General features: G+C 40.6%; 1 protein-coding gene across 4 annotated transcripts in view; it reads right to left on the reverse strand.

Annotated features, from left to right (window-relative positions):
- syt7b (synaptotagmin VIIb) overlaps positions 1–14,420 on the reverse strand; it is a 135,655-nt gene that overhangs the window by 51,312 nt on the left and 69,923 nt on the right. For 3 of the 4 annotated variants that reach the window (XM_085402667.1, XM_085402666.1, XM_085402668.1), the window contains 2 exons: positions 12,013–12,092; positions 9,875–10,009 (listed from right to left, as the gene is read on the reverse strand). In XM_085402667.1, coding sequence (XP_085258793.1) covers positions 9,875–10,009; positions 12,013–12,092 — 215 coding nt within the window. Of the gene's footprint in view, positions 1–3,511; positions 3,713–9,874; positions 10,010–12,012; positions 12,093–14,420 lie in introns of all 4 variants that reach the window. The other variant, XM_085402669.1, reaches the window with a different exon arrangement.

A 14,420-nucleotide genomic window follows, 5' to 3' on the forward strand; every position in this document is an offset into this window, starting at 1 on the left:
TTGCTTCCTAGTTTCTAATTAATCTATTCTATCAGAATAACAGGGGCAGGCAGTATTATGAAGAGTTAGCTAGTAATGAAGGAATTGTGACTGAGTGGAGAGATGGCTTTCATCTACTGTGCTGAACGCTATTGTAGAGCTCCACTTATTAATCTATTGTATATTACAGAGTACTGCTCTTAATTCAATGATCAAACTGTTTCCAGGAGACCGTTTGATTCACACATGTTATTGTCATTATATCTTGTATGTGCTACAGGTGTTGAAAAAAAATTCAGCTTTCAGCAACCAGTTTGTTTGACAAATTATAATTGCAAAAATTCACTTAATTGTAGTTTAGAAAGCACTATTTGTGATGATTTACATTGTTGGATAACATGCATTTCTTTTTTAAATGTTTTCTCACACTTACATATTTCACGTCATCAAATTTGCAGTTTTAAAATAGTGATTTCGTTTACTAAGGTAAAAAAAGGGGTCCAAACCTACCTAGCCCTGTGTGAAAAAGTAACCGCCCCCAAGATATCACTTAAACCTGTCTGACACGACCAAAAAAAACTCAAGATGTCAAAGTCATTGACATCTATCAGTCTGAAAAGGGTTACAAAGCCTTTTCTAAGGCTTTAGGAATCCAGTGGACCACAGTGAGAGCCATTATCCACAAATGGAGGTGCAAGGCTTGCAACAGTGGTGAACTTTCCCAGGAGTGGCTGGCTTACCAAAATTACTCCAAGAGTGCATCAACGACTCATCCAGGACTCATCGCAAAAAACCCAGAACACCAAAGTGCAGTACTGCAGGCCTCACTTAAGGTCATAATTCATGATTCACAAAGAGACAGAGCAGAAATGGCACCCAAGCAAGAGTTCAAAGGTGATAACCACTGCTGAGCAAAAAGCTTGTCTCACATTGGCCAAAAAATTTAAGGAAAATATTCTGTGAACTGACACAACAAAAGCTGAACGTTTTGGATGGTTTGAATCCCGTTACGGCTGATGTAAAACTAACAGAGCATCTAAAGAACATCATATCAACAATCAAACATGGTGGTGATAGTGTGCTTGTCTGGGGCTGCTTTGCTGCTTCGGGACTTGGACGACATTCTTGATGGAAATGTGAATTCTGCTCTCTGCCAGAAAACCCTGAAGCACAATTGTCAGCTGTTAGTTCATGCTCTGAAGCTCAAGGACACTTGGCTTATGTGGCAGTATAAGTCAAGTTGTCAGTGTCCTACTCAAAATCTGGACTTAAATCTGATTATGATGCTTTGGTATGACCGTTGGAAAACCCTCCAGTGTGGCTGGATTACAAACAATTCTGCAAAGAAGGGTTGGCCAAAAGTCCTCCACAGGGATATAATAGACTCATTGTCAGTTATTGCAAATGCTCTATTGATTACTGAGAGGGGCACAACCAGTTATTAGGTTTAGGTGGCAATTATTTTTTCATAGAGGGTCAGGCTGGCTTGGATAGCATTTTTCCCTTAACATGAATTTTGTTTTTACTCTGGTTATCTTTGTCTAAAATTAAAATTTCTTTGACTATCTGAAATTTGTAAGTGTGTCAAATATGCCATAATAAAAAAATAAAAGGAAGAAATCAGGAAAGGGGCAAAAACTTTGTCATAGCACTGTATAGTAATGACTAGTGATGTGCGGATCGATACTGAAATATCGATTCCTCCGATACCAGTCATTTATGTTCCAGAATCGATACTCATATTAAAATATCGATATTTTAGTAATTTAGGGTAAATTTGTAGGTTATCATTAACAGGAACAGAGTGGAAAGAATCTGTATCATTTGGATTGTCTACATTGGAAGGAACTACTTAGTCTTTCGCCTGTCATAGTCATGTGCAAAGTGCACACTCACAACAATGGCTGAGCGTAAATGGAGTCATGTGCAGACATATTTTACTTCCACAAAAACGGTTGAGACGTAGTTTGCAATACATGTGGCGAGAAAGTGAGGTGTTGTGGCAACACTACTAACCTCATCAAGCACTTCAGAGTAAATCATATCACAGAATATGATGAGCTTATGTTGAGGCGAACTGAAGAGGAGGACAGGGACAGGTGCTGCTAGGGCGAGACAGACGTCTCTCACAGAGTCCTTTAGTGCTGCAGGCAGGCAACGTGTTCAAATAGCGCACAACTTCAGTTTTCTTATTTCTATATGTTAACTGTGCATTATTAAACGATAAGAACAAGTAATCCGATGTCCTGTAATCATTATGACGCTATAATTTGAGATACAATAACTGAAATACGTTTTTGTACAAAGTATCGGTATCGGATCAGTATCGTCGATACCACCCTGAATTTTACTTGGTGTCGGATCGGAAAGGAAATCAGTGGTTTTGCACATCACTAGAAATGACACCAAATCATAAATCTTTATCTCTGCAACGAAGCTGTTACATTAAGCTTGTGTGCGTTTTTTAATGCCACACAATGAGGGCAGCTGTTAATTCCATCCATTCATTTTCTTAACCACTTATCCAAAGAAGGGTCACAGTGGGGCCTGGGATGAGTGGAAGAATGTGTAAAGGTCACACAGAAAGGTTATAGCTAACAAATAGCTATCCTGAGTCTATTTTGTATTTCTACTTCAAAGTTTTAGAAACTTGGGACTGTTTTGGTTAACGCAAAATGAAGACTGGGGCCATCCTGTAACTTGGCCCTAGTCTTTACGTATACGTATTTCCCTTTGGTTTCTGAGAGATAACATCCTTGTGTTTGTATTTACTGTATGTATTTACAGTTTACTCACACTGACTCTTTAGCAAAAAAAGAATCCAGTTTTCAGACTTTTGCCCTGATTAATTAAAGGGAGTTTCATGTCAATGCAAGCAATAAACTGCTCAAACTTTGGGTAACTTTTACTACCTCCTCCCACTACGCAGCACCGTTATTGAATGATGTTGTTTACAGTATCATCTTATCATATTCATCCAGCAGTTACTAACAGAAGGTTCATTCGTATCACTAGCCCGGATAAAACTGCTCTCCTGCTGTTTATCCAGCAACCCACTCAGAGTTTAAAAAGCTGTTACTTCAGATGAATGAACATGTCGTTTCTGAAGATCTTCAGAGAGCATCTGTTTTGTCTGAAATTCTTGAAACTGTTACAGCCTTCAGCAAATTGGAGCCTGCAGAGGAACAGTACGGCTGCGTGAATTTGCTTTGTCTGCAACATCACTTGGTTGGCAGCTGACATAAAAATGGCATTTGTTTATGAGTGAGGAACCTCTCTGTAGCCAAGAGGTTTAAACGGTTACTCATGCATAGCAGGTGCATTCTGCAAAGCATCTTCTCTTTAAAGCCTGCTTTACATTGTCTTCACCTGCACAGGGTTTCAAATGTGTAAAAAGAACAAAAAAAAGAGTACATGCAACTACTCCATCCATGATATTTTTACAGACTCACTTCCTTGATTGCCACACCATGCTGCTGTTGTGCCCACTGTAGCCCCTCATGCGTGCCCCATGTCACCATGCGCCACTCACTTGCTAAACCGCAGGCCTCCGGCATGCATGTGGCTCTGGACCGTCTGCCAGCGCCCGGCCTTGCTGCCCCCCGTCACCATGCTCCGCACGCTGTCGCTGCGACTGGGCCCTGCCCCAGTCCCAGAGCAAGCACCAACCCCGCTGTCACTGGCCCCCGGTGAGGGTCCAGCACCACCCTGCCCACCCTTATCCACAGCCCCACTGGGTGGAACGGTGGGGTGGGTCGTAGACAAGGAAAACACGGACAGACAGACCCACGAGAAGGTACAAACAAAACAAAAAAGAGAGAGATAGACGAGAGACAGACGCACAGAGCCGGAGAGCAAAAGTGTTATGAGTTAGTCAAATCGATGACTAAGACACTTCACAGGCACTCAGTCTAGCCACAAGTGTCCAGTGAATAACAAAAACTTGGAAGAGCAGCTGCTCGTCACCAATGCTTTGACTAAATTGGAGAGGACAGTCATCTCACTCTTTGGGGACTAAAAGGGGGCAAAACATATTTACAATAATTCAGTTCAAAGCTGCACAAAAGCTTACTCTGTTCATTGTAAAATATGTTATTAAAGCAACTTCTTAATGTCGAATTTACACAGATTCTCACTAAGTGTGGAGTGATATTCAGAAAACTTTTGTTATTGTAGCTGCTCAGTCCACTATATATCCTAGTTTAAGGTAAGAAAAGGACCACAAGAACCCGACATTCTGCCCATTTCACTCATACATGTACACAGCAGTGACCAAGCCGCTGGCTCTCGGAGGCAGGCATAACAGCCGAGAAATGATGCAAATGCGTCATTTTCACATTTTAAGACTGCAGGGTATGAAAACAGAATGCTATAGTCTGTTCACAAGAACTCGCCTGCAGCACTTTTATGCATTTGCATAAAATATTTCACTTAATTTGCAAATATTCCCATTGAAATAAAAAAAAAGCATTTCAATATAAAGTGTCCTCTTTTCTTCTCAGCATGCCACAAACCCAACCCCAGCTGACCTGGACTCGGACGTCACAGAGACGAGTACAGACAGAACGCTGAGATCAGTACGGGACCTTTTGATTGAGGACAAATCACACGACACACAGGTGAACAACAGGAGGGCGTCCACAACGACATTCAAGCATTAAGTGTAGGCTGACAGTTAAGTGAATGATTGTTTTTGCAATGATGAATGTGATATAATTAATCACAACTTGAATATCATTACTTGAATAACATGTTCTTTTTCGTGACTTGATCCCTTTTTTCCTTGCTTTTAGATATAATTTGTCTGAACTGTTTCCAAACAGTAATTTTCGATTTACCTCAGAAAGACACCTTTGAAAGCTGCTAAACAAACTTGCTTTGTACAAAGGAATCGCCACAGTAAGGACTATGAAATAGCTCAGTGATCCACTATCACCCTATTCAGAAAGCTCACCATTACTATCTTATCAAATGCCACACAGAATTAATCTTGTCAATAACAGAATGAAATGCAATCACAACAAAAGCTATAATCACTGCTGTTCGCTGAATTTAAAAATAATTTCAGCATCACTGCACAGACACCAAATAACTGAGCGCCCGGTGGTTTTGAAAGAGTCAAGTGAGTTATAATTAGAGAAAATAAGAAAGAACAGGTTCACTTAATGCCTCAGTGACTGTGTGAGGTGCATCTAAATGATGGAATGGAGGTTGATATGAAACAGACGTTGCACTGTACACCAAGGATACAGTGTCACTATTTTTGGAATAAGGCTTAGTAGACTAGACTCAGGAGGGCTATCGGGGAGGCTTAAAGCACTCAAAGTACTATGAGTGATAGTACGAGTAGTGACAACAAGCAGAAAACACAGAAAGAGTGAAGGAGAAAGGGGAGTGGGGGTAAAAACACGTAACTTTACACTCACAAAACCCCCCAAAACAAAACAGTGAAAAAAGTCAGACCAAAAACCACGTCATTAAAGGAACAGATGGACATTTTGAGAAATACAATTATTTGTTTTCTGGTGGAAAGAAGAAAGTACCACCCTCAGATATTGAATATAATACTGAAAGTGTGAACTTTCACTTTTCATTCAAGATTTGTAACAAAAATTTAGAATTAACTGTTCAGGAATTGCAGCCATGTTTACACACAGTTACTCATTTTCAAGCTACAAGCTAACATTATTTAAATATAAGGATTGTTTTCAGTAATTAGATGAAAGAACCCATTCATCCCTTGAGATGCTCTTCCAGGCCTTAACTGCTGCTACTTTCAGTTGCTGCTTGCTTCTGGGTCAGTTTTGTCTTCAATAACTGAAAAGCTGCTCTGCTGGGTCGAGCTGACCTGGGCATTGGACTGCATTTGAGCAGTTTTGCAACATTTGGAATTAACTGTTCAAAGAACTTTTCCCGTTTTTTTAGTGTAACCAGTTCACCCATTGTTGTAAGCCTTCTGCATTTACATTAATGAAGCTGCCTCTTTATTTGGTGCATGTTCAATAATCAAGATAAGGAAATCCGATACGGTTTGGTTTGTTCATTTGGGTATAGCTTTTCACTTCTTCTTCAGTGGAAAAACTGAGCATAATATCAACGAATTGGTGTTGTTACTATCCTCCTATCATCATAACAATTGTAGTCCAGAATCAACATAGCAACTGACGAGTCACAATGTCTTAGCATTAGCCAAAAAAATAGCTAACGCTATTAAAAACTATCACTGGCATACTAATATCAGTAACATAAATCTGGCTAGGAAACCTAACTTGATAATATATTTATTACACTGTTCAAATTAATAAAGAAAACACTGGAAATGTTAATAATTTTTTTTCATGAAGAGGGTTTTATATTAACAAAAGCTTCTTTTTTCTTTTTGCTCCACATTCCAAAGTTATGACATCACAACAACGTGATTGGTCAGATGCAATGTTGATCCTGGACCAACATTACAACCCGATATTACAAATATTACATGCTGGTCATGCTGGTCCACTGCGTCCATTTCACGCTTTGCCTCTCCAAAATGTGAAACAGATACACATGCAGAAGTTGCAGTAACAACAGAGGGAAACATTTTATTTCAAGCCCACATGAAAATAATCACAGGAAAGCATTTTATTAGACATTATGAACGCATTTACATGTAAATACATATTAGCCGCACAGCTTAATCGTTTCTGGCAATTAGGCACCCTGAAATGAACTTCATACATCATCTCCGCTGGTAATTCAACTTCTGCATGCACAATACAACTTCTGCATGTTCACGTTTTGGAGAGGCAAAGCATGAAATGGACAAACTGGACCGGTGTGCCTATTACATGTTTTGCTGAAGAAGTCACTTTTTCTTCAGACCTCTGAACTCAAGCTAATCTGACCACATCTTGACTGCAGATTTATATTTAAAGGGGATTTACTATTTTGCATGCTACACTCCAAAGTAATCCTCCCTTATTTATTTATTTTTTACTGGATTCTGGTGCAGCCCCTTAGTTCATTCTCAGTTTGAAAAAAGAAGCTTTAGCTCTTAATAAAACATACTACATGAGTAGTATCATGTCATGTCAGCCAGAAAGCAAATAATCATACAGTGGGGCAAAAAAGTATTTAGTCAGCCACTGATTGTGCAAGTTCCCCCACCTAAAATGATGACAGAGGTCAGTAATTTGCACCAGAGGTACACTTCAACTGTGAGAGACAGAATGTGAAAAAAAAAATCCATGAATCCACATGGTAGGATTTGTAAAGAATTTATTAGTAAATCAGGGTGGAAAATAAGTATTTGGTCAATAACAAAAATACAACTCAATACTTTGTAACATAACCTTTGTTGGCAATGACAGAGGTCAAACGTTTACTATAGGTCTTTACCAGGTTTGCACACACAGTAGCTGGTATTTTGGCCCATTCCTCCATGCAGATCTTCTCGAGAGCAGTGATGTTTTGGGGCTGTCGCCGAGCAACACGGACTTTCAACTCCCGCCACAGATTTTCTATGGGGTTGAGGTCTGGAGACTGGCTAGGCCACTCCAGGACTTTCAAATGCTTCTTACGGAGCCACTCCTTTGTTGCCCGGGCGGTGTGTTTTGGATCATTGTCATGTTGGAAGACCCAGCCTCGTTTCATCTTCAAAGTTCTCACTGATGGAAGGAGGTTTTGGCTCAAAATCTCACGATACATGGCCCCATTCATTCTGTCCTTAACACGGATCAGTCGTCCTGTCCCCTTGGCAGAAAAACAGCCCCATAGCATGATGTTTCCACCCCCATGCTTCACAGTAGGTATGGTGTTCTTGGGATGCAACTCAGTATTCTTCTTCCTCCAAACACGACGAGTTGAGTTTATACCAAAAAGTTCTACTTTGGTTTCATCTGACCACATGACATTCTCCCAATCCTCTGCTGTATCATCCATGTGCTCTCTGGCAAACTTCAGACGGGCCTGGACATGCACTGGCTTCAGCAGCGGAACACGTCTGGCACTGCGGGATTTGATTCCCTGCCGTTGTAGTGTGTTACTGATGGTGACCTTTGTTACTTTGGTCCCAGCTCTCTGCAGGTCATTCACCAGGTCCCCCCGTGTGGTTCTGGGATCTTTGCTCACCGTTCTCATGATCATTTTGACCCCACGGGATGAGATCTTGCGTGGAGCCCCAGATCGAGGGAGATTATCAGTGGTCTTGTATGTCTTCCATTTTCTGATGATTGCTCCCACAGTTGATTTTTTCACACCAAGCTGCTTGCCTATTGTAGATTCACTCTTCCCAGTCTGGTGCAGGTCTACAATACTTTTCCTGGTGTCCTTCGAAAGCTCTTTGGTCTTGGCCATGGCGGAGTTTGGAGTCTGACTGTTTGAGGCTGTGGACAGGTGTCTTTTATACAGATGATGAGTTCAAACAGGTGCCATTCATACAGGTAACGAGTGGGGGACAGAAAAGCTTCTTACAGAAGACGTTACAGGTCTGTGAGAGCCAGAGATTTTCCTTGTTTGAGGTGACCAAATACTTATTTTCCACCCTAATTTACGAATAAATTCTTTACAAATCCTACCATGTGAATTCATGGATTTTTTTTTTCACATTCTGTCTCTCACAGTTGAAGTGTACCTCTGGTGCAAATTACTGACCTCTGTCATCATTTTAAGTGGGGGAACTTGCACAATCGGTGGCTGACTAAATACTTTTTTGCCCCACTGTACTTCTCTGAATGTCAAAGTAATCCTGACAAAAACTGAAAAACTCATTTTCTTAGTGCACTACGTTCAACCCTCTGTGGATGTTGGTTATTTATTACACAATCCTGAAAAGAAGATTTTAATATTTGGCGTTGAGTGGGGAATGGGGAAAAGTTTTGTTAAACAGTGGGATCTTTTCTCTGAGGGTTGTCCGTCTCCATGGTAACAGTCCATGGGCTGCAGGTGAGAGGTAGGGAGGGTCTACCCAGGTGAAGTTAGCAGGGCTGTAAGCAGTGGAGCTATCAAAGACATTCATTTGTACACGCTGTATGTGATTTAAGAGCAAACTATACTGTTGCTTCCCCAGTTTACTCTTCTGTATTGTTTTAAAGACACAGGGCTCAAACTCCTATACAACTGCAGCCTTTCTGTCTGAAAGCAGCAGTTTGGAAATTGTGCATAATTTTAGTTAGTGTCAGCGCAGCCCAAGGAATCACAGATATTAAGGGATGGTGCTGCACATCTCTATCAGCTGCTGTATGGCCAGCAGTGCATACTAAACACCACCTCACTGTGGACATGCCTGAATGCAAAAACATGAGGATTACCGGGGAAGAGGGGAGAATTCCATTTAAAAGATATGTGATCTGACAGCGTTACAAAATCAGGCTTTCTGTTTCCCTTTAGGCCAGGGGTGTCAAACTCAAATACACAGTGGGCCAAAATTCAAAACTGGAACAAAGTCGCAGGCTAACGTTAATATTTATTGAAAAAAAAATCTTCCTCTAGATATAAGAATGAATCTTTTCTTATGGACTCAAACAAGTTTTGATGAAAAACTGAATATGGAACAAGCAAAGCTTAATACTAAACAATATATATATTAGCTGTATAATACCAGTAGGCCAGCTCTAATAGTAATTTGGTATGGCTTCGCGGGACAAATGTAATTAGGCTGCGGGCCAAATTTGGCCCACGGGCCAGAGTTTGACACCTATGCTTTAGGCTATTAAATGTGATCTTTTCACTGCTCTGAGTTGTGTATTGATCAGCCTTTGATTTGGAATATTTTTGTGCTATTTGTCTCATACCTATGACCTCAAAGAGCAAAAGATTTTATTATGTTGACCACTCCTACAGCGTTGTACAGAAGCCCCTGTTCATTACAGCCCTGCCCAGACAGAGGAGTCCCTTACCAGACATGAATGAGACTCACTTGGGCGTGAGGCGGGGGTCTCCGTAGGGTGCATAGGGAGACATGTTTAAGAGGAACTCCTTGGGTGGGTAGGAGCTCCACCTCTGTTGGACATTGCTGCTGTCATTGTTATTCCAAAAGTCTCTGTCTAGATCGCTGTAGCCAGAGAGAAAGCAAAAGGTGAGACAGGTGAGAGCAGTAAACAATCACAGACATATATAAAGAAGAGAAAACAAAGCAGATCTCGAGAAATGTTGATAAATAAATTAAAAAGAAAATCTAAAAAGAAAAATACTCTTTTTAAATACTTTTAAAATAAATTTAACATGAATTTGGCTACAGGATGACTACAAGTTTATGGTCACCCAGTATCATGAAAAGTAGGTCAAAACGCTCAGAAAGGAGGAGGATGGAAGGACGTGACCTGTGTGTTTTATCACGCTGTCAATGATGAGGAAACAAAACAAAGGAGATAAGGAGGCAAGGGAGAAAAGTCAGTATGAATTTAAAACACCAAAAAAAAAACAAGTCAGGTATGCACTCAGAATAAAAACGTCAAAGGAAATAGCTCAAAAAAGCTAATAGATTTGTGGCAAGTTGTTAGCGTCACCCTCTTGTATTCAATAATGCTTAATTATATTTGAAACAGGGGCAGAAGTATATTCATAGCTGTCGATATCCTAATCTTAACAATTAGCTTAGTGTGCTTATTTCTATTTATTCCAACTAGAGCAAACGGTGAGCAGGCTGTTGCTATGTCAAAAAATTGGGGAGGGGTTTAAATATAAGGTAAAGACCATTTACCATAATGCAGCCTTTGATTTACATCAGCAGACCAGGAGGTCAGAACATGATTTTCAAAGAGTGATCTAAAAATAGCAGCAATGTTGGAAGTGGTCCAGAGCTGCCCAAGGACAAATTTAAATCAGGTAGTTTTTTTTTTATGGGCACAGTAGCAGCGTCACACATCGTATGTATATATATATATATATGTATATATATATATATATATACCGTAAATGTCGGGCTATAAGCCGCTACTTTTTGCACAAGCTTTGAACCCTGCGGCTTTTAGTCAGGTGCGGCTTTTCTATGGATTGTCCGTGATTTTTGTCATATCGTAAGACGATTTGTTTTGTGTGTTCCGCTGTTGTACGGCACTACGTTGCCTGGCGGAAGGATCGGGGTTCAAGAGTGGTATGTTAGTCACATGTCCGTCCGCCAGGCAACGTAGTGCCGTACGAAGTAGCGCGAAAAACAAACTTCAAAGTAGCGCTACGCGTTCAGCGGGAGGCGTGGATGATGAGCGGCGATAAACTTGCAAGTTATGCCCAAAAAGCAAGTTATGCCCAACTCCACCGGTGGATTCTGACAGCGTGGAAAAGTGTGAAAACATCCACGATCACCAACGGATTTTGAAGGGCTGGACTGCTGCATGATGGAGAGGAGGACACCGCCACGGCCCTTCTGAGGGTGTTCGACTCTGACACTGACAATGAGGATTTCTTTGGTTTTGAAAGTGACAACGAAGGAGAGAAGAAGAGTGGATGACGAAGCCATCCTGAGCCTGTTTGTATCCGACACTGGAGAAGAGGACTTTGGTGGTTTTAGTGCGCAGGAAGAAGAGAAAGATGGTGAATGACTGACTTTTCTTCTTGTTAAAGCTGTGTCACTGCACCTGAGCCTAAAAGGTAGTCCGAATCTATTTTTCTGGTGTGCTGTAGGCTACTGTTATGTACTACATGTGCAAATATGTACCCATAACTTGTTTTTCAAAATATTAATAAAAGTGATGTCTCCAAACAGCCATCTCTTTCCTGACAATTCCCTTTGTGCATATTCTCTTACATATGATAAGTCAACATTGAAACACCTGCGGCTTTTGGTCAGGTGCGGCTAATGTATGTACAAAACAGGATTTTCCCCTGATTTTAGCTTGTGCGGCTAATATTTAGGTGCGCTTTGTAGTCCGGGAAATACGGTATATATATATGATAAATGCTCACTATCTTTAGGGCATAATTTCAGGGAAAGCATTTGAGTCCACGCACAGAGCTACAAGATTAGTTTGCAATCACAAATAGCTGTTTAAATGTGATACTATCACCACATCATACATTATTCCCACGTGCCCCATCTACTCCCTCCCTGACACCTACTTGATGGCTTTATTTTCCCCTCGACCTCTCACTGAATCTGGAGAGCTGGCAGCCTCCATCCCGGGCTTATTCCTCTTCCCCTGCAAAGACACGAGAGAGACAGAGAGAGTAAGAGGGACACACATCTTAGAGGCGTGTTTCTCATCGTTTATAAAGGCATCTGTGCAAGTCAAGTGTTCATTACTCAGGTTTTTAGAATAACATCAGGTTCCAACACATGTTGTAAAATGTAATAAATGAGGGAAGAGTGCACACTGGTTTGATGCCAGGGACCACTTAACTAAAATGAGATGCAAATACACAATCTCACATGCATGATACATGGGCAAAAATGTTTTCGCACACAAGAAGCACACACGCAGACACACACACACAGCGCAGCTGCAGGCTACATCAGACTTAAAGTGAAATCAGACACATTAAGATAATGAGATAACTCAAGATTTCAAAACAGGAAGTCATTCGTGAAAGCCTTCGGAGGTGCCACCGCATTGTTTATTACAGCTGAAGCTGTAGTTACAGCATAGCTGGAGGGCCTGCACATATCACCACTGCGCCTATGCTGTGATGTGTGTCTCCTCAAAAAAATCAAAGTAGTTTTTGGGTCTACAACAGCTTTTGTTTTCTGAAAAAGCTTCCCGTGCTTGTGGAGATTGCTGTGCATGTTTTGATAGTTAAGATTGAACAAATAAGTTAAATTCTCCATCGCTGCCAGGAAGAGTCAATAAAATGTAATGGAAATCTAACTGACATGCCTTTACTGTAGTGTCGCAGTAGGTGAAATCAGATGCTGGGCTGTACCATATATAAAAAAGCTGCGGGTCATGCAATTAAACCTCGGCATCGAAAAAATCTGTGATATGATATGAAACAATGATATGTCAGATCTTATATAAAAGGGAAAAAAACACATTTACAGACTGGAAATCTAAAGGGTTTCCTCTCAAACCGAAAACAGCTGCTTTTTAAGGTGAAGCCAGCTCATTTGGGAGACGGTGAAATTCCAACCGGGCAACGTAACTGCATACATTGCTGCTGCGATGGCTTATAAACCGTATCTTACCTACTCTGTGCAAATATTTTCTACTTAATGGATAGTGCTTTCAGCAAAGCAATATACAGTAGTTACAGTTATTGACCTCTATGTTTTATTGAACTCCGTATTTATTAAACTCTTGGGGGTGATAACACTGAGCTCTTTCCCGCTGAGTCACACCGACTCTCGCTTCTTACATAATGTTTTTCCATTATAAGCTCACGACAACGACATGAGGTGCACATATGTAATAAAGTGTCCACCAAATAGGCAAGACATAAAATTGCTGTTAGACTTTTTTATGTTTGCTTTGAGGCAAATTACATGTTGGACTCGTTCCTATTTGAAGATTTCAGCTACATTACCATCTGTTGCTGTAATTAATTATCCACAAAATCAACTTGACATGCGTTTTAATTACATATGCATATTTTCATAAAAAATATATACCAATCCTCTCTACGGACTATTAATAAGAATATCGCACCATGCCAGAGGGGTAAAAAACTCAAACTTGAAATGTGGTGGTGACATTTTAAATTTAACATTAATTTCACAAATGCTGACTAATTGAGTGTTGAAGGGCAGGTATTTATATTATTTTAATCTTTTTCTCGTTTTCTTGCTTTTTCTCAGTGTGTCTCTTAGAAGCTGTTTGAGGCTGAAGGTGTGACGTGATTCCTTCCTGCACTCTCGTCACAGCTTCGACAAACAAAGGTGAATTTTAATGTCAGGCCGAGAGAAAAGCAGCCATAGTGGTGTTGCTTGAACACAAACATTATATTGTGTACTACTTGTACTTTTCCTGCTGTTTGAGGGACCCTACAAATGTAGAAAACATACAAATTTAAAAGCCGGCTGAGCAGTGAGTTCACACCCAGGGCAGACATACTGCTAGTGACACACTTAACAGCTACTCGTCCCGCAGCCATGTAGGTAACATAAAGAAATGATGAGGACAGTCTGACATCAGGATTTGCTGTGCTGCTCTTCCTTACATTATATGTACACATCATCCACAGTGGATTTTAATTCAAACAATAAAGATGTGGCTAAAGTGCAGACTGTCATCTTTAAGAGAGGAAACAAATGCTGTGTTTCCTCCCTTGAGATCCTTTGCCAGGCTTTAACTGTAACATCCCATTTGTTTTAGGTTGACAAACTCACACTTAAAATCAATCCTTTGATTTTTCTGAAAATCGACAGTGCCCCTTATAATCCCGTGTGCCTTATGTATGAATTCTGGTTGTGTTTACTGACCTCGAAATGATTTTATGTACACGGCGCTCAAAAATCTGTCAAATGTTTCAGTACGACTTTGCTAAGCTACGAACCCGCAATGCTTGATGGATTGTCGGAGCATTACGGCTAT

The sequence above is a fragment of the Rhamphochromis longiceps genome, linkage group LG1 (assembly GCF_057381845.1).
Source record: "Rhamphochromis longiceps isolate RC_006_pf linkage group LG1, R_longiceps_female_GT1.1, whole genome shotgun sequence".
Classification (NCBI taxonomy): Eukaryota; Metazoa; Chordata; class Actinopteri; order Cichliformes; family Cichlidae; genus Rhamphochromis; species Rhamphochromis longiceps.